The sequence below is a fragment of the Bactrocera latifrons genome, unplaced genomic scaffold (genome assembly GCF_001853355.1).
Source record: "Bactrocera latifrons isolate USDA-ARS-PBARC rearing strain unplaced genomic scaffold, ASM185335v1 scaffold_10, whole genome shotgun sequence".
In the NCBI taxonomy this organism is placed as follows: domain Eukaryota; kingdom Metazoa; phylum Arthropoda; class Insecta; order Diptera; family Tephritidae; genus Bactrocera; species Bactrocera latifrons.
Window position 1 is genome coordinate 2,572,141 of NW_017534408.1, and position 26,619 is coordinate 2,598,759.

General features: G+C 36.9%; 2 protein-coding genes across 2 annotated transcripts in view; one reads left to right on the forward strand and one right to left on the reverse strand.

The window, feature by feature from the left end:
• LOC108966430 (sodium/calcium exchanger 3) overlaps positions 1-24,946 on the reverse strand; it is a 137,485-nt gene extending 112,539 nt beyond the window's left edge. The window contains exon 1 of the mRNA XM_018929369.1: positions 24,523-24,946. The gene's annotated coding sequence lies outside the window, so the exon portion shown is untranslated. The remainder of the gene's footprint in view (positions 1-24,522) is intronic.
• Positions 1,776-7,794, forward strand: LOC108966423 (sodium/calcium exchanger 3-like). The gene is made up of 8 exons (XM_018929320.1): positions 1,776-4,331; positions 4,404-4,495; positions 4,677-4,825; positions 4,900-4,996; positions 5,056-5,208; positions 6,917-7,075; positions 7,199-7,370; positions 7,537-7,794. The coding sequence occupies exons 1-8, from the start codon at positions 2,176-2,178 to the stop codon at positions 7,739-7,741; spliced, it is 3,183 nt and encodes a 1,060-aa protein (XP_018784865.1). The 5' UTR covers positions 1,776-2,175; the 3' UTR covers positions 7,742-7,794.
• Positions 24,947-26,619: the final 1,673 nt, after the last annotated feature.

Here is a 26,619-nt window from a genome sequence, read left to right on the forward strand (position 1 = left end):
TTACCCAAATCCAACGAAAACTGTTCAAACTCCTAGCTACCGAATATGTGGACCCCAATATCTATAGAAATGCGTGGATATAAAATTGAAATTYAGACAGCAACCTTTCCTGACAATAGTGTTGCTGTTTATTCAAAATGGGTTGAATACTGCTAAGATTTCTCTTTCCTTAGCCCTCATATACTTAATACAAAGATGTGCGAACGTCCGGGTGACTTTGTACCGCATATATTATATCAGCCAACTTTAGTTATCTTAATGAAAATGAGCGACGGTTTTTTACTCAAAGCAGTTTGTATCTAGACCAAAAATGCGGGAAAACTTGACCTAGCTCTCTTATAACTAATGTCAAGGAACATTTCCTTTTCTTAGTATGCGGCTTGACAATAGTTAATAGATAAAATAAGGTCCCAACTAGCCCAACTCCCATGAGTACACAAGTATAATCATTTTCGGTTCTCTAACAAACCTTATGCCGAATATGTGTTTCCGTTGAATGAGTTATACATATATAATATATGCTCGGTTGTACCTGAATTTTTTTTAAATTATATTAATTAATTAATTACATATAATATTATAACTACTTAGTACAAGTCTAAACGCAAATGTGGAATTAAATCACAAACTTTTTCGGGTATCAAAATCTTCCTCCAATATATTGCTTTATATACCATAGAGCCAACAAATAGGGCTTTGCGACATAAGTCGCCGTATTATTGAAACCAAATATCATCCACATCAACATGCTCCAATTACAGTACGGAAAACTCTTTAATCATGGCTCTTTAGCATTTCCTTTTGACTGTAACATTATGGCCGGCTTCATTTTTGAGTCAACCATTGATTAGCTCTGCCCATAGAACATTACAAACCTTGATACTTTGTCTTAACAATGGATTGTGTATTACTATCGCTCCAAATGAGGCAATTTTATTTATTAACGCAATAACCAATTCATCCAAAAGTGAGCTTGATCGTTGAACAAACATTTCTTGTCAAAATCTACATCAGTAGTTGGATTTTGTATGCCCGCAAGGCAAGCTCTCTTCGGAAAATATTTCATAAAGTGAATAGCATAGCTTCAATTGTTTAGTTCTATGCCGGATGGACTCTTTCGGATCTTCTTCGATAGCGTATTCGCAGCGCACTGTACGAATCTCTGAGAATGTRCATTATCCACTACAGTAAATGTAGTGTGATATCGGACCATGGTTAATTGTAATACTTAAACGCAGTACGCGATGCATCYTGCGGACCAAGCCAATATTTTGGTAATAAACTTCCACGACTTGCAAACGCTATTCCGGAATTAGTCTCTTAATTGTAAAGTGGCAAACCAAACTGAATAAAATTCAGACAACAACAATCAAAAAGAGCGATTCTGAAAAAATGAAAAACTCTTTACCATAAGCATGCTGAATGGATTTGGTGCGAGGGTGTGAGCCAAGTTTTATAATCCATAAAGTACAGTCAAGAAAATCAGGGTTATTTTTCATCAAGAAATTAGTTGGTTAAGTATTCAAAGTTTAACCTTTAGCAAGAAACTTAGGGATATTCAAATTATGGCAAAAAAATATTCTCGAAAATAACTTAAAATATATTTTCTGTGACTCCATCTGTGCCGATTTACATTAAAGTGCTTGCTAAACTTTCAAAAACTCAAACCTTAGAAAAGTCAGAAGTTACATATGTATGTACATATGTAAAAAAGAAGCTCATTGCTCGAATATATTTTGTGTCTTTTTAAAAAGAAAAATTGCTAACACGAACTATTTTTAGTGTTTTTTTGTTTTTCGAATTGTATCTAACGGAAGTTAATTGTATTTTAAACATATCCATACCTTTTCGTATGGATAGCATGTGGGTTTAAGATTAACTAAAGGATGTGTCTACAGCAAAAAAAATTCGATAATTTCAAAGAAGTGAAATCCAAAAAATCAAATTCATATTTATATTTAAAGAAAGTAATTGGACTTTTTCACAGCAAATCAATTGAAGTGCGAATGTCAACAAAAGAAAAAATAAAAAAAATAATAGTGAAGTGTATTAGAGTCATTAAAGCATAAGCACATAACACCTCAAGTCCCAGTGATATCAGCATTTTCAAAAGACTACTCAAAACCAACAATTATTTGAAAAAGATTTAATGAATTGCTCRATAAAGAAATTGCAATGAAATTTTTAGCCAAGAATCACAAATTGAATTTGTCAGCGAAGTTCGTTAGTTTGCTCGGTCTATTATTTTTACTCATTTGCATGGCATCCAGTGACGGGGATGTTCAATCCTTTCCTGCGCGAAAAAAACCAAATGTTCAACAATTTCCCGCTCCAAAACCGCCGCTAGAAGAAAAAACAACACTAGCAACGGTGGCTTCTACGAGTACAGAGGTTCCAGAAATTCCGGATGTTGAACCCAAGGCAATACCGACAAAACCGCCGACAGAAGAAGCAACAACACCACCAGCGGTGGCTTCTACGAGTACAGAGGTTCCAGAAATTCCGGATGTTGAACCCATCTCTAAACCGTCGCCAGAGGAAAAAGCTACACCAGCACCGGTGACTTCTACGGATACAGAGGTTCCAGATTCTAAAGATAAAAAGGCAACAGGATTTCGGATTGTTCACCCAACGGAAAAATCCATTCTAGATCAAATAGAACCCATAATTACGCCTACAGAGCCAACGTCGAATRTACCTCCTGTGTCCAAACGTACAATATCAGATCAAAATGAACGAAATGAGAATGAAAGTCATAATGATTTGATTTGCAAAGATGGTCTCATCTTACGAGCTTGGCGTCCCTTGACGGGCATATCACCGGTAGAACGTATACTTCGAGGCATAATTTACTTTCTTGCAATGGTTTATTTATTTATTGGTGTGGCCATTGTATCGGATCGATTTATGGAGGGTATTGAGGTGATCACATCCAGTGAGAGACATGTAAACGTACTCAATAAAAATGGCCAGAGAGAAACCATAACGGTACATATGTGGAATGAGACTGTAGCTAATTTGACACTAATGGCTTTAGGATCGAGTGCACCAGAAATTTTACTTTCCATTATCGAAATGTTTCAGAAGAACTTTGAAGCTGGCGACTTAGGTCCAGGTACAATCGTCGGCTCGGCAGCATACAACTTATTTGTCATTATTGGCATTTGTATAGTTGTCATACCGAAAGGTCAAGTGCGCAGAATACAACACTTTCGTGTATTTGTGGTGACAGCTCTTTGGTCGGTATTTGCGTATGTGTGGATGTGCATGATAACAAAGTATATAACACCGAACGTTATCGATATATGGGAGGCTTTGGTAACATTGATATCCTTTCCGATTTTCGTTTATCATTCCTACATCACGGAACGACGTCTCTTCTGTCCGAGATGTTACAAAGATGATGCATATCGACCAGGCGTTGCCATGAGCTCCATAGAATCGCCGGATCGTGTGGCGGAGCCAATACGTTCGAGTATTAAAGATTTAATTGAAACACCAGAAATGCGTGATTTCGAGGAACAACGACGTGAATACATCACCAAACTGAAGGAATTATATCGCAGACATCCGCAATATGATTTGGAAAAGATACAAGCAATGGCACAAGAGCATCTAATACGGGAGAGCTCGAAGTCGAGAGCTTTCTATCGCGTACATTCAACACGTCGCCTCATGGGCGCCGGTGGTGTGTTGAGAAAAGCACGTGATTATGCAGCTGTGGAAATTGATCAGGCTAAGGCCGTATATCGCATGCAAGTAGAAGAGGAGGAACCAGAGATTGATGATGATATTGAGACACGTTTGTATTTCGAACCCGGCCATTATACGGTCTTGGAAAGTGTTGGCGATGTGGAGCTGCATGTGATTCGTGCTGGTAGTTTAGCGAATTTCACCAAAGTCGAATACTACACTGAAGATGGCACAGCCGAAGCTGGTTCAGATTACATACCCGTAAGTGGTGTACTCGAATTTTCACCGGGTATTGAAGAGCAAATTATCAAAATCACTATTGTTGATGACGATGTTTTCGAAGAAGACGAACATTTTTATGTGCATCTCAAGAAACCCAGCGATGATGCTGTAATCATCACGCCCAAAGTAGCGACCGTCATGATTTTAGACGATGATCATTGTGGCATTTTCGAATTCAAAGAGAAAGAACACATCATACCCGAAAATGTGGGCATCTACGAAGTGAAAGTGAAACGTTATTCGGGCGTACGCTGCAAAATCATTGTACCTTATTACACCAAAGCGAAAACGGCCACATCGGGCAAGGAATATATGGATGTGAAAGGTGAACTGATATTCGATAATGGTGTGTATGAGTAAGTAAATGTCATATATGAATATATATAGAGAAATATGAATGTAATATTTGGTATTTTGTACCATCACAGGCTTTCTATAGAAATTGAAATCATCGAAGAGCATAGCTTTGAAAAGAATGTAACCTTCGAGGTGCATCTTGGTCAACCAAGAGTATCGGAAGGTAAGCTCACATATATTACTGCTTAGATAACTGTTTTAAAATAGTAAGTATGTTACTAATAATGTTAATAATTTAGCTTAAACTGAAACCCCTATTATTTTTAAAACACTTATAATTGCCTTTTGACTTTTTCAAATTTGATATTACTAAATATTAACTGCGTTCCCTATATTCTAAACAGACGATCCTTTYTTACTACGAATACGCGAAGTTCAACAAAAGCCTGACGAAGAAAGAACTTTTCGCGATAATATTCTTTTGGCTGGCCTACCGAAATTGGCAGAAACAACAAAAATACTGTGTCACATTGTAGAAAATGAAGAATTTAAAGTAAAACATCTTTTTAGAGACAAAAACTATAACAATTTTATGTACAATCTAATATGATATATTTTAYTCCATAGCAAATAGTTAACAGGCTRGTTCAAACAGCGAATGCCTCAAAGCTGATTGGTACCACCTCGTGGAAGGAGCAATTTTTTGACGCCATGACAGTTTCAGGTTTAAATCTGTTCATWAATTTATTTATATTGTATATTACTATTATTTCCCGCATTTAGGTGGGGGAGGACTTGACGTGGATGATGCTGATGATGATATTGAATATGAGGAAGATGAGGACGACGCCGATACTGGWCCCAGCGGTTGCGAATATTTTATGCATTTTTTGACGATTTTTTGGAAAATCTGCTTTTCTATAATACCACCAGCAAGTAAGTAGTGGCTGTAGTTTTTATATTATTCTAGCTCAGGAGTATCGAAAGAGTGTGCGTCCTAGACTCTCCAGTCTAAAATTATTTTGTAAATCGCTTTCGGCGGTTAAATAGTTTTCTAGCTCATTTTTTACACTTTCCAACGCTAAAGTTAAAGCTGGTTGGCTTAGAAAGTTAAGAGCTTTAGTTTCACTATAAGTACACTGGGAACTGTTTGGATCACCCCCATCTCGCTGCGGTTTATTGTTCAATGGTTAAGCCTCACATGAGTTTGGTAAGCGCTGGTCAATTACCTGTAGCAGTTGCAATATTCTGGCTGGAGGTCGAAAGGTATTTAGTTAGCTCTCGGCTCTCAGCAATGTTTTCCTTTCCGTAGTTGTAGTGGTTTTAATTCGACATTAAATAGATAGGAAAATTGAGGCTTTGTACTGCAACTTATGGTCTATTGTGCTCTCCCCTATATCACATATTTGTGACATTCCTGAACAGTTYCAGGAGMCCGCTGGGTGAGACTGAGGTAATGKGATCCCTATCTCTGTAGATTAATTCCACATTGACCAATAGATTTTTTGTTTAAAAATCTTATTGGATTATAGTTTTAGAGGCTGCTGGTAAGAGAAGAATAGTTTCAGACTTCTGTCATAGGTCTCACGTATTCAGGCACACAGGTAAACTAGGAGTACACATCAAATTTTTGATAGTTTCAAGGCACTTTGTCGAAACATAACGTACAACTTAAAATTTTTTTGGCTTAAGTTACGATAGGCTTATACGTATCAGTCTCATTGTGCTCCTTAAGTCATTTAGTTTGAAGCCCACTTCTATGTACGAAATATTACTTAGCAGAAACCCGTTCCTGGTCCTATTTCAACTCTTAATCCGTCGGTGAATATGAAGATTACCGGCGTCGGAACTATCGATTACAAAACCATTGGTCTATTATTCTCTATYGGGKAAGTTGTGATTATTTYCGAACRGCTCYTCTTTTCTCGTCTCATTGCCAATTCCGTCTGAGTTGATCGAGTACGACACCACTTTCGTAGTGACGTTGAGTCGCATTCCTATGACCTAAAATCATGAGCCGGCTGACCGTAAGCAATGCGGCATACTTTACTTGTATGACGCATTTCGAGGTTCCGTACTTTAACGATGAAGCACAGAAACTTCAAATTTCATGGSAAATGTTTATTATCAATCTTATAKTAAATTATATTGTATGGAATTTACTTTTTGAAGATTATCTCTTTCAAACATTGGCCGCGGTTACGTCTAAAATGCTGCATCCGTTGAGTGCAATTTTCGATGAAYTATTCAAGCATTTCGACTGGTGACTGGCGAATGACATGTGTGACGTTTTGGTCCAAGGTCTGAATCGAAGCGAGAYAGTCCGCGTATACTTCASATTTTGCATCTTTATTATTGAGCCAGAAATGGGYCTTAGCGCTGAATCAAATTTGGCACGAAAACGTTGAATCTTCATAGCACTTTTTAGGAGCCCATACAGCGCAGCGATGTTGCTTGGCTGGGTCAAGCAGCTTCAATCTTTGGACAAGCTATGTTTTGTACGCTTTTGCTTTAAGATCTCGACGTAAAATGTGCCGAATCGACTCTTCAACGGAAAACTTTACGAACTTTTCATATAAATTATTTTTGTTTTGTTGATTATATATAAAATATTTAAGTATTATTTTTTATGTTATATTTTCAGAAATCTGTAATGGATATCCATGTTTCTTAATCTCGATGATCCTGGTAGCAATTTGTACTGCCGTTCTCACGGATGTTTCATCGCACTTCGGTTGTACATTGGGCGTACTAGACTCGGTTACAGCGATTTGTTTAGTAGCATTAGGCACCAGTTTACCAGGTAATCGATTAATAACAGGTGTCTTAGCTCACTTTACAACAATTCTTTGTTCTATGTTAGTATATTATTCGCTTTTTGCTTTCATTTTTCATCCAATATTTATTCATAATTTCATTWTACTAGATACATTCGCCAGCAAAGTGGCCGCCATACATGACAAAACCGCCGACAATGCTATTGGCAATGTCACGGGCAGTAATGCGGTGAATGTGTTTCTTGGTATCGGTATAGCATGGTCTATGGCAGCCATATATCACGCCATGCACGGAACTATATTTTATGTGCCTGTAGGATCGTAAGTAAATATGATACACAAAACTAGATGATATTCAATAGTCCAAGTAGTTTAAGTCTACTTGTTTTAATGGAAACATTTTGAATTAAGCTTTGATTTTCACTTATCTTCTAAAGCATAAGCATTATATACTTAACGCATTTCAATCTTTTAAATATTTCTACAGTTTGCTCTTTTCAACGGTGCTCTATCTGGCCGAAGCGGTTATCGGGTTCGCGATAATAGTTTATCGTCGCAAGGCATCCATAGGCGGAGAGCTTGGCGGTCCTGTGGGAGTTAAGTGGTTGCATRGCATTATATTATTTGCACTTTGGTTTATTTATCTAACGGTTAGCACATTGGAGGCATACGGCATTATATCAGGTTTCTAAAAGGATCGCATAAAATTCCAATATACATACAGACATACTACCAATATTATATAACTTAACTTTGTACATAAAAACTTTGTACTGTTAACAAAAATAAGGTTTTTTAGTTCTTACAAATACAAAGTTTATGTAATACAAACATGGAAATTTTATGAATTTTACGTTGAATCTCCATGAAAGTGTACTGTGGGAAAGACCGACGACGACTCGAGATATATGCGAAGGCCTTGTATAATCATTATGCACAAGTTTTAAATCATAATATTGTTCACCATAAGGATTATTCAGCTACTTAAATGAGGCATCTGTATATTCACGCCTAAACTTTGTATCTTCGTTGATAAATTGGATAAATAATAGTACTTATTTTCAGCTTTGTATAAGATTAATTATGTGTGACGGTATGAATTTCATACATATTTTTGGCTATATAGATAATGACTAGATATTATATGCAAGCCTTTTTTATATAATCTCCATCTAGTCTAATACATTTGCTATAATGATCCTCCAACACTTTGATACCGRTTGTATGGTGTGCAGTTTCGACACCTTAAAATTATTCAATGGTTCAGCTGTTTCTCATTTGAATGAGATCATTTTAACCTAGTCACTTTTAAGTCTTTTTTTGAAATGGTTTATGACGCGAGTTCTTCAACTTATCGGTTTCTTTCATTGATGTTCACMTTCACATAACGCGACACCAATTTTGGGTAAAACTTTAAGAAAAAGTTAAAAAAAAGAAATTAATTCAACCTACAATCGACCGCAAAAGAGAGGGAATGACTTCACCGAGCCATTTGATACCAAACGAGGTTTCAGACAAGATGACTCCCTATCGTGGACTTCTTCMATCTACTCCTGTAGAAAATAATTCGAGCTGARGAGCTGAATGGAGCAGTAATAATCRTCTATAAGAGTTTACAGCTGGTATATAGTGGACGAGGACAAGACGAAATTTCTCCTGTCATCGAACAAGCAGTCGTTGCATTCGCAACTTGGCTTCCACGTGACTGTTGACAGTCATTACTATGAAGTCGCAGATAATCTCGCCTATTATCGAACCAGCACCAACAACAACGTCAGCCTCGAAATCCAACACAGAATAAATCTTTCCAACAGGTGTTACTTCGGACTACGTAGGTAACTGAGAAGTAAAGTCATCTCTCGACGAACAAAGACTAATCTTTACAAGTCACTCATCATCTTCGTCATCCTATATGGTGCAGCGGCATGGACGCTGTCTCTTATACACATCTAGATGTGTATAAGAGACAGGCCTCAGTCTGAGAGTACTCGAGGTACTACTCGCCGGAGGAAGCAGAGGAAGAGAAAGTCCTTCACTCTGTTGGAAAGATCAGGTGGAGGCTACACTTGGAATCTCCAATTGGCGCCAAACAGCGGAAAGGAAKAACGACTGGCGCGCTGTTGTAAACTTTACTATAACCGCGTAAGCGATGTTTACACCAAAAAGAGCAAGAAAAAGATATTTATAAAGTCATGTGGTTTTTTTAATGGCTTTGACTGCTTAAGTTAAAGAGTTTAGAGACAAAGTAAACAGAACTTTAAATAAAAAAAAAGAGGACAAATGGTTTTTGCAGCAAAATCAATTTATTTTAATCAAAATAGTCCCCTTCTGCTTCAATACAGCTTTTTGTAAGGTCTAAAAACATGTCGAACGAGTGTTTTAGGTCGTTGGCCGATATGGCCGCCAGTATGCCGGTGCAAGCCATTTGAATGGCCTCTACGTCAGCATAGCGCTTTTTTTCGTGAGCAAATGCATTTTTTCGAAAAGGAAGAAATCTCATGGTGAATACGGGGAGTGGTTAAYAGTTAAAATGTGATTTTTGGTCAAATAATCGGTCTCGAGCGTCGATCGATCTGAGCAATTCTTGATCGTCAGTCAATTTGTGCGGAAGAAACAGTGCACACACCTTTCGTAAGCCCAAATATTCCGTCGAAATACGATAAATCGACGTTCAATTCCATTTCCATGATTTTCAATGATTATTTCGGCTGTTTCTTATTGAATTCACACAGAGTTTCGATGGAATTTCCGGTGATCACGGATTTTGTTGATCGGCATTTATGTCCTCACGACCACTTTGAGAACGTTGAAATYACTCGTACACTCTGCCATAAACTTTGAAACATTTCGGTAAAAGTTTTACSAATTTTGAAAMAAAATTTAATGTGGGCTCTTTGTTCGAAGCTCTTTTTYGCACCGATAACACAAACATACTGACACTTAAAACGCAATAACTTCACTTCCAATCGATAAAAGCTGATRAAATTCTCTCTGGACAATCGACAGAGATAACAAAATCTATCGCTTAAGTCGACGTATAGAAGGCGCTGGCTTCAAAAAGTCTTGTTACCTTTTGAATCAATATTGATCGTCGTGACATGCTGAGACGATTTAGTCATATCCGTCTTTCTGTTTGTAAAGGTTAYGCGAAATAGTCTTTCAGTCTTTGCGATATCAATCATTTGTTGGAATCGTCGATATCGAACTACTATAACAAATTGTTGCTGAACGCTCGGAATCAAATACTTGTTGGAGAACCTTTTCATTTGACGTGATATTTTTAAGAAATTTGGCTTAAATTGTTGAGTAAGGCAATTGAGCAATCTCCGAAGAAAGTGTTCAGATCAAAATACTCTTGCAAGKTTTTTCGTGTTTAAGTCGCACTGCCTTCAATAACGGAATAATGGTCTGCCAAGTGAATTCGTGCGATGCCTGAGTGAGAAATTTACATTTCCTGTTGAAATCTCATGGTGAGAATCTGAAAAAATGTATTCACATTTTTATCAAAGTTGAAAAAGAAGAGAAGGAAGAGGGTTGTAAGTTCAAAACAAAGAACTAAAGCTATAGTAGACTTTTGTATATAAAAACTTAACGACCACTATTGAATTTCATATTAAGCTGCAATTAATTTTTTTTCTTCTTTCTCTTTTATACTTCTTCGCACAAACGTAATTGCGAATTATAGCAACAAAATTACATATTATAGCGGTAATTGAGGTCGTAAAGTATTCCATGAAAAAAAAAGACTATAAACAATAATTTTCAAACGAAATAAGTACCGCTGAAATAAGGAGTCTATAACCAACCCAATTAGTTTAAATATTCACTTGAACACACACATACATACATGCATCTATTTTTATATGTGTGTGTAGGAGCTTTCAAACCAACGCCAATCTTATTGCATTAACATYACGTTCTCATTGAATGCACTTAGACTTCTATTAGACCAGGCTAAATTTCATTATTTCCCCACGCCCGCGTTCCCGCGCAATCACTTTGTGCCCATGATGGATGTGAAAGTTGAACAAAAAAAGAAAAAATAAATAAAACGCTTCCAAGAGGAATATGATTTTATTGAATTTTCCGTTCGCGCATGCGAATGTGTGTGTGCGTGCAAGTGAGTGGCCATTTTTCTGCGCTCCTGCGCGCCCTTTCATCCAGTCAGGTCAATGCACAAATGCACAATTGATATCAATTGCAGACGTGGCTCCTGCCGAGCGAAAGAAAAATTGTAGAAAAACAGTTATAAATGCGTATTGTGCAAGTGGAAGCGTTGTCAGACTGTGTAAGCAGCTGTCGCATGGAATACCCGCCAGCTGAGAGTCAATTGCTTTGCTGCAAATTGAAAACAACCGAAAAACGGTTATAGCAAAAGTCTTTTTCCGTTTTGTGCAGCATTTTTTGCTCGAATTTTTATTTTGTTATTCAACATATAAACTTAGGTACTTATGGTAAGTACKTATATGCTTTGGTTTCGCTTTGAGTTTGTGGTTACGAATAGTTTTATTGGTTATTTCCATTTTAGTTTTGGGTTTGAATATTTCCACAAAACATTAAATTTCCAGTTTACAACTCTGGTTTTACTATTAAGAACTATATTTTAAACAAACGCCGTTTTAAGTTTTTAATTCAAAAAAAAAAAAAAAAAATCGATAAAATGATTTTACCTTATATATATATAAAAATGAATCGCAAAATGTGTTGCTGTGTCGTTTTTTCTAAAGTCCTAAACTCCTAAAAATAGMCCTTTTCTTTTTCYCATACAAACGAATGAATGTTTATTTGCTGAAACAATCTTGATGAAATTTTCAGWGGTTGTTCGCTGTGAATCGTCATTCTGCGGAAATTCCTGATGCAGAGAAAGGTCCAGTATTATACGAGCAATGCGATGAAAAGCAATATGGTTCATGCACCTTGCGGGCACCACAATACCACTTCGGTTTTTATGTCTGACAATAAATGCACGAAGCACTATCCACGTGCTTTTCTTTCGGAAATACAAACTAGAAATGATGGATATCCATTCTATCGGCAAGTGTGTTCTGCCCAATCCACGAAATGGAAGACCCAACCATCTGCGCCAACTACCGTGGAATAAGCCTTCTCAACATGGCCTATAAGGTTCTATCGAGCGCATTATATGAAAGATTAAAGCACAGCGTTAACAAACTGATTGGACCTTAACAGTGTGGCATTAGGCCTGGAAAATTTGACCAGATATTCCCCAAGCGCTAATTCTTAGAAAAAACCCGCGACACGAAGATCGACAYACGCCACCTCTTCGTCGGTTTCAAAGCTGCTTTTGCCAGCTGAATTTGGTATCCCCGCAAAACTAATGCGGTTATGCAAACTGACGGTGATCAATGCCGTTCGATTCAAAGCAAGGTTTCGAAACCCAACGCAGAATAAGTTTAGCCAAAAGGTGCTTCGAACTGAGAAGAAATTAAGAAGTAAAGACCTYTCTCGGCGAACAAAAACGCCTGCGTCACATATTAAACCATGTGATCAATTCTTAACATGACAACGCTTTCCATACATTTTCCATAAGCATCGGCTGGAATGGCCTTCAGTGCACTCAGCGTATGACTATTAATGGTTTCAGTAAATTTCATATTACCCGAAAGGGGAATCAATTTTGAAAACAGAACAAAATCACAGTATGATAAATCTGGCAATTAAGAGCACTAAGTGATAATTCTCCTTTCATGTTTGGCCAAAAAGTCAGTCATAAACATGTCCATGCATTCTCTGCACACAAATTCCGTCGTTTACGACTATTTGCTTCATTTAAACGTCTCAGATTGAAAAAGCAGGGTTCCTTATTGATCGCTTAATACTGTGTAAATATTCATATTGAAGTCCACCACAGTAATTAAGGCAAACAAAGAACCTTGATTTTTGTCCGAATTTGACGTGTATATTTCGGTTTCGCATCATTTTTGAAGCGCCTTTCACTGGATTGTGGTCCAATTTGCACACCATTTTCATAAATGCCCATTTCGGTGCCAGTAATGATGTGTTTGGTTAATGGAGGGTCGTCAGCCTTGTCTATGCAACCCTTTTGCGACCTCTGCTCGCTATTATTTTGTAAAAGATTTAGGTATTTTGGTAGCAATCTAGCATTGACCCGCTCTATACCCAAAATATTAGGCAAAMCGCTTACAAAAACATTTACCAAAATATTAACCGAAACATTAACTAAAACTCGCTTAATCCAACACGACGATTTGCAAGCATTCTTTCTCTCACATTTTCGGTGTTATCTTCGTAGAGGATGCACGACTCGCATTATTAAAGTATTTAATTATGTTCGTGATAAAGTAGACTCGCCAAAACATTTCCAACATTTTTAGCGATCCTGTACCCGAGATTCGGTTGGAAATACAAAATTACAAACAAATTTTCCATCGTAAAAATTTCCGGATAAACTYTTTGCGTCCTAAACAAACCACTGCCCAACACACACTAATTGGCCTATGAAGATCAAACCTCATCCGAACATATAAAAAGGTTTTAGTAATCCTAAAATTTATCGATTCGATTCGCGAACGGACCGAATTTAAACATATCAAAGAGGTTTTACGCTTTGGATGACATTGGCGGAGAGAAGTGAGATGACCTCTAAATTACCTAATTATAATGTCAAATACTCTTTTCATTTGTATTRAAATAAATTTCGAACTTTTTAGCAAAGAAATGATGTTGAGCCTTTCTAAGGTAGTTAAAAAGAGCATATTTTCTTTGAAAAATTACAAAAAAAAAATTATTTGTATCTTATTTTCATGTTCGAATTTAACTTTCCCCATTCTTGTCTCCCCCACCAACCATAAAAATTATTGTGACACCTATTCACCTCAATTACCAGTTGCAGCAGCAACAATTCTCACTTTTACAAATCAAGTCTACAAATGTCTTATTTTACGAGTTTCTAGYACTTTTTCGGCGCACAACCACACACATCACACTTTCAGGGAAATACAATTTTAAGGACTTTGCCGCGCTCACAAACAACTTGCAGCCATAACCCAGCCCCACAACTCAAGCAATAGCCCGCAGCATTTCCACACGTACCGAAATTAAACAAAATGAATTAAACTGCGACGCCGCAACGAAATAAGTGTTGCCTGTAGCGCCACGCACCACGTAACATACATAGACTTGGCGGCGGTATGGGAGAGCAGGCCAACGTTGCCRCTTTAATTACTCCTTGGTTGCAGAGCGTGAGTRCTGTGTGWGCGCGCGCGGGGCAAGAAAAGCCAAATTGACACACTGTTGTTGTGGCTGTTGTTGCCGTTGCTGATGGCTATGCCATTTCGTTGCATGTTATTATTGCTTTAGTTGTTGTCGTGCCGCGCTAATTGCTGATTGCCAGCGTGCAATCAAAGCTGCGTAAGCATCCACATTACGGAATACGCTCGTGGCCATAGTAGACGACCTTGCGCCGGCGTCACTGTCGACATCAACGGCACAGCATCGTTGTTTCCACCGGCATCGCAATTTCCATCACCGTAACAGCGTTTCAACGTCGTTAGATTTGTTGGATATGCTCAACGCAAGTCTTATTATCTGCGTCGACACGTCCGCGCCCCGCGCGCCTCTACGCTTTTAGCTACAAGTACATCCGTGCATGACGTGTCTAACTAGAATTTTCCAATTAAATCTTCGACTTTCTTAACTTGAAGTTCTGCGCACTTTTATTGCCTTCATTTCATTTTATCTCCATTCCGACCGTTACGTTTGCTGCATCAACTCAGCATTTGCACTCTTAACTTTCTCTTCTTAATTTATTTCTGCTTTGCCATCTTTCTTCTTTTCCACTTTYGTTCTTCTTGCTTGCGCTTAAGATTTGCGCAGTGTTGGTGGTGAGCCGACGTGTCGCGACACAGTGGAAATTAAAGCCACTTTTTATTCTCTACTTTATTCCTTCGCTTTCGCCAATTTCGTGCTTAAAGTAAGTGAAGTAAGCACGAATTTTATATGCTTCTCCGCAGTCAACGGTACTCTAATGTTAAGTGTGTGTAGAAGTGTATGTGTGTGTATATGTAATTTAAATTCTACTGTAATTTGAATGTCACTCATACGCCGCTGTGTCCCGGCGTTCACTAATTGAAATAATAATATGAAAAATTATTTTAATGAACTTTTGATGACAAATACTTTGTTTTAGCATTASCATTCAACTTTTTTGTTATGGTTAGCAATTTTGTGTTTACATATCTCAGTTTTAAATGTGTTGGTTGCTTTCAATGTTTCATTTTTCAGTTTTAATTTGCCTCATTTATCACTCATAAATAYTTTATCTGAGAATTTTGTATATTTTTTACTACTGTGGTGAATTTTTATACTGATTGCAAGATTTCCGCCGGAAGGTCATGAGTATGGACGATGTTATAGAAGTGAGTAGAAATATATTTGTCAGAGGTAACTTTCATGGCAAACATTGTTATTACTAATGTTAGTTTAGACAGAAATATTTATCTTTTTAAGTCTTTCTATGGATAATCAAAGGTAAAGATGGCATTTATACTCCTAGAGAATAAGAGTAACTAGAAAAACGGTATTTTAATTACCACTTTATTTTCAGTGCAACGAACACTGATCCGCAATAACTAAATAATTAAAAACCTTAAACATGGTTTAAAAAGACTCTGTGAGTGAAAGTATTCACCTAACGGTCATACGTATCACATAAAACTAAGCCAGATTGATATAAGCTTATTTTATGAGGAGACGAGTTGAAATCCGCATAACTGAAATCTGTCTGTCCGTCGGCCCGTGCTATCTGTAACTTGAGTAAAAATTGATGAAACTTGGTACACATGCACCTTGGCAAAGAAGTAAGATGGAGTTCGTATATGGGCGCCATAAGATCACTGCCACGCCAACTGCAATATCCACAAAACGCTATTTAAAGAAAACTTATAAAATGCCATAACTAAGCACTCAAATAACATATAGAACTGCAATTTGGCACAGAGGATACATATCTTCTCGACCAGCACAATAGCGACACTCGCTTAGAACAATTCTTCTAAAAAAAGTTCAAACTCAATATCTATATAATTGCTTGGATTCCTATCATTTGGTTAACGGTTTGTAGTCTAACGGATTTTCTGGCTTTGATCCTTGCAAGTTGTAAGAATATAAAATTTTCGGTTTCTACCGAATTTAGCCCTTCCTTACTTGTTAAAATAAAAAAAAATCGGGGCAGAATTTTCTCTTTGTCAATATAAATAATTGGCATGTATATATATGATATACAAGTACAATCTGATCAAATCTAAACCGGACTGGCATAAAAACTCGATTTTGACATATTTTATTCAAATTTTTATCCTTACCTGCAAATAAAYTCCTGAGCTAATACGAGCATACCAAAAATTGATCCAATTTCAAGAATACACCGGGAGCTAAATCTGGTGAAAATGGTGGCTGAGCGATGACTCTCTTTTTGCGTTTGGCCAAAAAGTTAGTCACAATCATGCAAAGATGTGATGGAGTATTATAGCTTTTGGAAAGAAATTTTGGCCGTTTGGCACAAGTCTAGCGCGGCCACAATATTCAGCAAAATGTTCTGAGTCGATTCGTGAGAGATGTTGAGACCCTTCTTTTATGCCCGGTTTAACTGTCCATACTTAAGATGTGCTTAAGATAAAACAGGAAAATTGTGTAGTTCATACTTAAGTTATGCTTAAGTACTGAAAATGGGATACTTAAGCAACAGCTGATTTTTGTTTTGTATTGTTTTGAAYCTTCAGTTATTTGTCAAAAGAAGAATAATAAGAAATAAGACATTATTTTTTGTGAAAAATATGGAATCGGATTGAGATTTCCCCCRGTTCCACTAGGTGCTCCGACTCGCTAGCGGTGAAATTCTGAGTTCTTTTGTTGCTTTCAACCATTTTCAATATAACTTTCCGTGAAACTGGGCATTATAATTTAATGCCAACACGATGATTTTTAAACGCTGTTTCTTTCACTTTTCGATGCCGGTGATTATCATATGTGGTTGGACAACTCGCTCGATACAATTTTTAGATGACTTCACGACCTTTAATGAATAATTTACGTCACTCCAATACAAGTGTTTGTAATAGAATAGGCTCCCCAAAATACTTCTGTAATAAGATTAATGGTTCCGTAACCGTGATTCCTTTGGAAATACAAAATTTCAAGCAAAATCGATCATTTTTTGCTTTTGCCTGCAAAATTTGCCAGAAAAATACTAATTGACATATGGAAATCCAACTTCATTCAAACATCAATCAAGGAAAAAGCAGAACCAGTCTTGGTCAGATTTCATCGGATAGTGTATGTGAAAACTTAGTAGCATGTTCAAGATCACGGCACTCTATAAGATCTCACTTCTATTGTTAACAAACATTATCGTGTTTGAGTTGATGAAGTACATATGTATAATTTCCTGGAATATTCTTGCTATTATAACTACCATCAGAAATCAAATTGGGACAACAGTTCGGCTATAATAAACGTTAAATATCTAAGTTACATTTATGTGTATTGTGAATTTTCCACTCTTCTTATTAACCACATATGTATATATTCTAACATACGTTTCCGGTTGAGTTCAGATATAACAGTATACAATTAGACCAGAAACCTTAACTTCATACGCGAATTATTAGGAGAAACATTTTAATGAATTTGCGTTGCCCGAAAACTTCTTTCATCAATAATTGCTAGAAAAGACAATGGTAACTTTCTACAAATATACAAGTGTAATAGCACAAACGTAGACCCAAAAACGTAGAGCCGTAGCTCGTGGCTCGTGTCAGCTGATACGACCTACCTTATGGGCGCGCAGTGTAAGTGAACAGCGAAAACGCTACTCCTTTCTCTCTTTGCCATAGGATGCCATAGGAATACACGGCATTTGGATTTTTACCGTAGAAACGTGTCAGCTGTTTGCTCTCACACAACGCAAGGTTGCCAATCTCGATATACTTTAGTAATTATAAAAGTTGTCTTCAATATGTTGGAAATTTTCTTAAAATAACTCAAAATCGAGATCAAAATTAAAATTGAAAACTTAGATGTGTATATATGCGTATTGAGCAATGGCAGYAATGTTCAAAGGAAAGCAAACAAAGATGGCTGATTGCTGCGTTTTTACCWCGGGCTCAACTTTTGRCACCTTTTGCTCGCTAAGGATGGAAGAGGAAGGACGAGAGTAGCTTTTTTGGCTGTTTCTGCTATAAGTTTATAAAAATGCAAAACTTATATGTATACAATGTATATATGTATATAANNNAACTACATATGTGTCAGCTATACAACGCTCAAACAAAAGTGTACAATAGAAAAGTTTCGCTGGTCGCATGCTTCAACGCAATCAAACAAAAACTGAAAGTGACATACTAACACACACAATACATGCATACATACRTGGTGAACACGTACGCGTTTGCACATACAGACATGTGTGAGAACTTCATTGTAAGTTGTATCCCTTAAAGAGCGGGTAGAAAGAGCTAAGCATGCATGAAGGCGCTTAACATGACAAAAGCATATAGCAAATTCAAGTGGATGAGTATGTCTGTATGCCAGCGCATATCTTTGCTTAAATTAATTCATGTAAATATTTCGTTGACAATGACAGTGACAATAGCGGTGACAACAATTCAATGCCGCCCCACCGCCCCCACACGCAGCAGGTCCCGGCGCAGCTGCGTGTATCCTGACTTTTATACAACACTTTGACATTCCTTTCRTCGTCATTGTCAAGTTATCCAATAAATTTGTGTGTTGTGAGGGAATTGCACATTTCAAGCTAGCGGTAGAGTATGTGTGTGTGCTTGTGTTTTGGTGTTTGGTGAGAGCGAATTGCTAACGACAGATTTTATTTGCAAGGGTTTGATAGTTAAACGCCAAGCGACTCAACCGCAGATAAGGAAACTAATGAACATTTATCTACGTGAATATATAATATATGTATGTACTCGTATGCCATGCACATGTATATATATATAATAATATATATATATTTATACATATGTGTGTATAAGCAATTACTATTATATTCATTCGTTGCTTTGTGTATTTATCACCGGAAACCAACCATGCAGAGYTGCAGACACATAGTTAAACGCCCTCACGCTTGATTGATTTTAACGATTTAACAAATTATTTGTGTACATACATACAAAAAGTCAAAGTATATGTCAATAAACGCAGTGTTTGTACCCCTGCACGCAATTCAAATATTTGCGACGATTTCTTTACCTCTTTAATGCACAAAAAAAAAAAAAATATTACACTGACGCAAAATATTGTATGGAAACATATTTGAAGTGTTTTAATATAATCCAGTAGATTTTTCTCGCTGTAAATGCATAATTTTTAACACAGAAGGCTCTAAACATATTGGAACAGAGTGCGCAGTGAAACAAAGAAGTGTCCGTAATGTCAAGAATATTGCTGTCGCTAGCCCATCAATTGAGGAAGAGCGAAATCAATCTCTCAAACGTCGATCTTAAGCGTCGTCGTGGCAAATTTTATAGGATGGCCTACATCCTTATAAGATCAATTTGGCGTAAAAMTAAAGCCGCTTGACCACCAGTATCGTGGTATGTTCGTGAATTGGGCTGAGCACCAACTTGAAATTGATCCGGATTTTCAACGAAAAATCATCTTCAGAAATGAGACTCATTTCTGGCTGAATGGCTTCGTCAATAACCAAAACATGCGTTATTGGTCGAGCAGTAATCCACACGTACTCCATGAGGCACCATTGTATCCCGAAAACATTACGGTTTGATGCGATTTATGGACCGGCGTCATTGGGCCGTACTTCTTCCGTGAAACTCAAAACTTCACGTTAGTGTGAATGGGAGTCGCTACCGCTCAATGATAACCGAATATTTTTGGCCCGAATTGGATGATATGGACWTGGACAATATGTGGTACCAAGAGAACGGTACCACAAGACACACAGCGAATGTCACAATCGATTTATTGAAAAGCAAGTTTGATGAAAGTGTTATCTCACGAAASGGACCAGTCCATTGGCCACTTCGGTCAAGTGTATGGTGGATTAATAAACTTCGTACGAATATTGCACTTGAAATCGCAACACAATCGGTTAAATTATGTTTGAAAACCATCGAAATTGGGTTCAACGTCTAGACTATTGCAAGCATGCCCGCGGCAGCCATGCAAAAGAAATCGAGTTTTGTACATAATGACATCAAATATAATATCCTTTACAATTACGACATATTACATAAAAGAACTTGAATTTAATCGATGAGGTTATATGGCAAACATATGTTATAGCAGTCCGATAGCGGCTGTCCGACCATTTAGCAGCTTATTTAGAACAAACGGACGGACTTGCGCGAAATTTCAGATCGAAATCGCAAAAACTAAGAACCTAATTCCCTCCCAGAAGACTAAATCAACTCGTCACGTGGATCCTTTATATAAGTATTTACTTCATAGTGTCTCCAACGTTTCTCTTTGGGTGTTACAAACTTTGTGCCAAACTTAATATGCACTGTTCAGCGTATAAAGACGCCTTTCCTTTGATATCGATTTTGATCAGTTTGTATTTCATGAAGATATTTTATCAGATAAATAACACCTATATTGACCGTTCCAACAAAACCCTGAAATATTCACTAAAATTTTCTCAGACGATTCGTATGAGAGATGTTGAGACCTATTTAYATATATGTCTGTAAGAACAAAACGATGATTTTCAAACCTGGTTTCTTCTACTTTTTCGATGCTAAAGTGATTAACATCTTCGAGGCAAGAAAATGATGTGTCCAAAATTTTAGATCGTTATAACTATAAAAAAAACTGAGGTACTAATTCGCGTATACATAGAGAGAGTCCTAGTGATTGATACAAATATTTTTTAATGGAAAATATTATGAATTTCCCTTTTGAACTTTTGCTGAAAATTATAATTTTATTTGTGAATTTATTTACTTTTAATGAAACTGTGACATAAACCTATCTTTTAAATTAGATCCAACTGTTTGCAGCATGCTAAATTTTACTAAAATCGGTTCAGTAGCTTCCGAGCTTACCGCGGACAAAATGTAAAACCCTATTTCTTATATTGGGTAATCGAAAAAGCCTTTTCGCATTTTGTCAATAGATGTCGTTGCAGTCGTCCAGTGTTACCATACACATTGTGTCATACTATATAGTGTTGGAACGGTGAGATTTTAAGCTTCATTTAACCATAAAAAATATTGAAAAAATCGGGGAAGTTGAAAAAAAGTTACAGCTATTCAAAAATGAGTTAAAATAATGAAGAAATTCGCTATATTTTAAAACTTTTTTCTGGAAATTTCGAAATTTCGATTCACACTTTATTTAGTAGGTATACAACTTTGTTCCCGCCGTTTTTTTTTTTTTTTTTTTTTTTTTTTTTTTTTTTTTTTTTTTTTTTTTTTTTTTTTTTTTTTTTGGAAATAAAAAAGAAAAAGTTGAAGTTTAACTAGAAATAGGAAAACACTTTTTATATATAAAGAAGTTGGTAATGAGATGTTGCTATGATCTTAAGATACAAACTTTGGCGCTTTATGTATTTTTTCTCTGTTTACGACTAAAAACTAAATATATATCAAAACCATAAACTTCGAGTTAATGTTTCTTGGGTATGGATATCTATACTGCCAAAGCTAATGAGCTGCATAAAGCATATAAAAGCGTAAGATAAGCTTGTCATAATACAATTTGATTAACTTAGGAATGCACAACAGTATTTAAGACTTGGAAATCAATCATGAAAATTAGTAGGCGGAAATTGTAACGGGACGCCACAAATACGGTCATTAAGCTTAGCGTAACAAAACATACAAATTGCTATGAATATGAAGTAAGGATATTTATATACATAGATATTTGTATATATAGAWGTATGTTATTTTATGGCTATTTAAAGGAATCTCTGCACATGAAACTTTTCTAATTAGTATACAGACAATGTKTTAAAAATTTGCGCAGATTATAAGATATAACTAAACGACGTATTTGATGGTAATGTTGTCAGTTCCTTTATATGTTTGCACTATTTACAGGTTATTAAATTATGTCAATTATAAGCAGAATATTTTAAAAGATTTCTTTCACTATGGAAATATTTGTTTTTTGTCATTTCTTAGCTCAGAATATTATATATGTACATATATAAATCTATATTATTTTTCCTTGACACTAAATTCGTGGGCCGAGAACAAAAAACTTCGCCAGTTGCCTTTATTCTTTGCGCGGTCMCACCAGTTGTAYATCCCAAGTGCAGACAAGTCACTATGCCCTTGTCTTTCCATTGATTGAGCGCCCGTGTTTCTATTTGTTCRACTATGGATATCGAATCGAAGAAGSTTTTTGGTGGAGCATCATCTACCTTACGTAAGACATAGCCTAACTAGCGCATTCGTTGAATTTTTATGCGCTTAACTATATCTATGACACCGCACTCATACATGGTTYATGGTTTCATCTTTTTCGATATTCATCGCTCACCCTGATGGCCACAAAGATCTTGCGAAGACAGTTATTTCGAATGCTCCAAGTGTTTTCYATCTCCGAGCATCATCGTCCATATTTCTGTGCTGAATGGTATRAGCAAGGAATCTACTTTTTAAATGCTTTCCGATCAAAAAGTCAATACAACAAGTGCTGGCAAGAGTTATTCAGCGCTTGTTCTCTAGGCGTATATTAGTTGAAGGATTTATACTGGTTCCGAGATATACAAAGTTCTTAACTTTTTCATATGTATAAGTGCCATGATGGTAGGCATATTTGTATCTGGACTCCGGGTACTTTGCCTTTCCTCCTTCATCACAAAACAAACYTCTTTCTTTTTCTAGCTTGGAAAAGGCTGTTTTGACGGTTCGTTTGTTAAGCTTTACGCTGTCAATATCACCTGCGTATCCTAGTAGCATTGCACTTTTACATTAAACAGTGCCACTGTGGCTTGGATTCGTGGCAGGAATCACCTTTTCCAACATTATATTGAAAATGACGCACGAGAGCAAATTGACGAGCTCATGGTTGAGTTCAACGTCATTCTGCATAATCATACGAGTTTTGCAGGGATTCCAAATTTAGGAATGGCATCAAATAGGCAGCTCCAATCAGCGCTGTCGAAATRGCTTTGAAATTGACAATAGGGGTGTCGATCTGTTTGTTAAGGGTCTTCTCCAGGACTTGGTGTATTGTGAAAATTTGGTCTATAACGGATTTGCCAGGTCTAAAACCACWCAGATTAGGTCCGAYAAGTTTATATACAATGGACCTAAATCCTTCATACAGTGTATATACAATGAGTATATCCGTTAAGTTTTTCGACAAATAAGATATTAGAAAAACTTGAGGCATCAAATATTTTGTGAACAATTTTTGAAAATTTTAAAAATTATCTCTTACGATTTAAGGTTAGGCTTTGACCTCGAATACCTTATGAACGATTCGACTTAACAAAAAACATTTCACTTTGTAGATCGTTAAATTCCTTGCAATAATATCGTAAGAATTATACTCCATCTGCTTTATGGTCATTTTGTATGAAATGTTAAGGTGTCTAAGGGGGGAAAAAAATAAACATGGCGAGCCATGGAGAGATGACAATAAAGCTCGACAATCTAGCCAGTTCGTTCGAATAATTTTGGTGGATATTTTTGATATGCAACGCGTTCTTGCTCCTCACGTCCTGGTAAAGCTGATTTTTTTCCAAAACGAGTACCATAAACAGGTGTTTTTGGACATTTTGTATCGTGAGAATTCCGATCCCACATTCATATCTCCAGTACAWYTGCGGATGAGAAATTGATTTATGAGTTTGACATGCAAACAAGTTAACCATCAACGGAATGGAGGGGAAAGAACAAGCAGAAACCTAAAGCCACGATTCTGACCGACTTTAAAGCCAAAAACAGAATGGATGTTATCGATGAACATGCGTATTCACCAGATTTTGCTCCGTGTGATTTTTTCTTGTTCCCCAAACTGAAATTGCCGYTCCGTGGAACCGAGTTTCAGTCGATCGAAGAGGTAAAACAAAATTCGCTGAARGAGTTGAAGGTCATCCCAAAAAGAGCTTACGATAAATGTTTCGAGGACTGGAAAAATCGTTGGCACAAGTGTATTACATCTGGTGGGGATTACTTTGAAGGCGACAAAATAAATATTGATGAATAATTAAATAGTTTKTGTGTTATTTATAATTTTTTGTCAGAATGTATAATATATGATGAGCTTAGTTTTTTTTTTTAGCACTTTATATTATTTTAGACTAAAATCTTAATTATTTCTTTCTGAAAATTTCATGTATAAAAACATTCCAAGTTTTCCATTTTCTSAAGTTAGTATTGATTGTATTGCCAAATGAAATTTCAACTAATTTCCTTACGCTAAATTAGAGAAGAATGAAATTTTGTGCGTTTTCATGCAATAAAAAAAATTTAAGATATAGAACAAATTGGAGACTCACCCACAAACCGAGTGGCAGACAGCAATGAAGGCGAAYCGCTTGCTAGAGCCAGAGGGTATTGCAGGCTCGTGTTGATGTTGACCAGTGCAGGAAGTGCGAGGATCGGTGTGACAGAGAGAGAGAGAGAGTTTAAAGCAGCTGCAAAAAATTTAAGACGAATAACGGTTATTTAAAGTTGTGGCGAGGCTATGCTTAAATGACCAGCCGGCYAGCATGTTCAGCACAATTGCCGTTGCTTTTGTTGCACTTGTGGTACTTGTTGTTGCTGTTGCTGCTGTTCTTGTTACCGGTTATGATGATGCTGATTATGAAGTCTGTTGGCAGACTCCCCACTGACAAAGCTTTTGTGCACTTTGCTCTACTTCTAGCACACACAGCCGATTCGGAACACTGAATGGACAGTACTCGCTAGGTTTTGTTGTTGTAATTATTGTTGTTGTTGTTGCTGCAGCTGACACACTTTTGGGTAAATGTCGTTTACATGCACACAAAAAATGGTGGACAGAATGGACAACATGGTGAAAATAGAAAAGGAAATATTTGCAAGCAGAAAAAAAAAGAAATTCATAAAATCAAAAAAAAAAAAAATTTRAATATAACAAAAAAATTGGAATAAAAAATAAAAACTAGAAAATATAGAAATTAGTGTAAAACGGCGAATTGCGCAAAAGTGCACATCAAATATATCCACGACTTCAGCGTAAGACAGTTTGTGGTTGCAGCAGTGGAAAGCAAAAAAGAAGAAAAAAAATCAAAAAAAAAAAAAAAAATGGGCAAAATAGCAAATGGTTGTGGCAGCTGCGCTTAAAAGCAGGTTAATGGTGGCTGTGGAGCACCGGGCGTGCCAATGACGCCAAAGCACTGCCAGCGCGTTGCAGCAAATGCAGTACGGCTGCAAGGGGCACCTTTGACACCTTAGCTATTAAATTACCGCAGCACACTGACAGGAAGGAAGTGGGCAAAGTGAAAAGCAAAAACAGCCAAACCAAAAGATGTGCTTTTCTGCATGTGTATATATGTGTGTGTGTGTGCTGCACAAACTCCGCTATCTGCGATAAGGCTTCCGGTGGCGCAGCGTTGTTGTTGTTGGTGTTTGTGTTTTGGTTTGGTTGCTGCTGCGTTAGCTCACAACTGTGCAAGCGTTCGCCGGAGGGTTTTTGCGTGATTTTTGTTCTTGTTGTTGCTGCTGCTGATGCTGTTATTGCTGTTGTTTTTGTTGTTACTGTAGTTGTTGCTGSTTTTTTGCACTGCACGCTTGCATCCGTTCTCACTTCATTTTTATCAGCTCTATGCAATCGTTGAGTTGTCGCTGTATTGCTTAAATACTTGTTGTTGTGATTACTACTGGATTTACGTACATATRTTTTTGTATTTGTTGTGCAAGCAGCAACTACCTTTTTTGCCAGTGTTTAATGCTCGCTTTCGGCTTTAACTATTTTGTATTGGATTGTGAGTTTTTTGTTGCAGTTGCAAATTCTATTTTTGTTGTTATTGTGTTACAGTATTCCCATATCTGTCCGGATAGTTGTGAGCACCGAAAAAAGGCATACACCCCTGTCTACTTTGCCGCTGGCACATCTTCGCTGTCTGTCTATATGTGTCTATTTCGGTTGAACGCTCGCCAAACAGTGTAAGTCAGGTTGGTTGCCCACTCGGTCAGGCGCTCGGTCAATTGAGTKCACCGCACGGTGGTACATCAATAAAAATGTCACAAGAGCCGACAGCAGTTCGACGTTGCACTCTCGACAAGCTGACAGATTTTTTTTCAGCTGCTATATATGTATATTTGAATGGACCGAATATATAATGGTATTCACATTAATCTCTAACTAGTGGATCTTTGCGGTCTAAATATTCGAAGAACAACCCTCTAAGGCTCCCTTCCTTATATAAATCGATAAACAAAGTTGATCGTGGTTTGAAATTTTCTGCGAGATAAAACATAAAACATTATAGACCAAGCTGTTTCTAACAACGCTCAACCCTCGGCAGGCGAATTCAAACATTTGTATATATTTCTTATAAAAGGGAGTTTTGCTATTAAATCCGAAAGACGTAAGGCGAAAGACATACAMAAACAAGCGGAGAATATAGGAA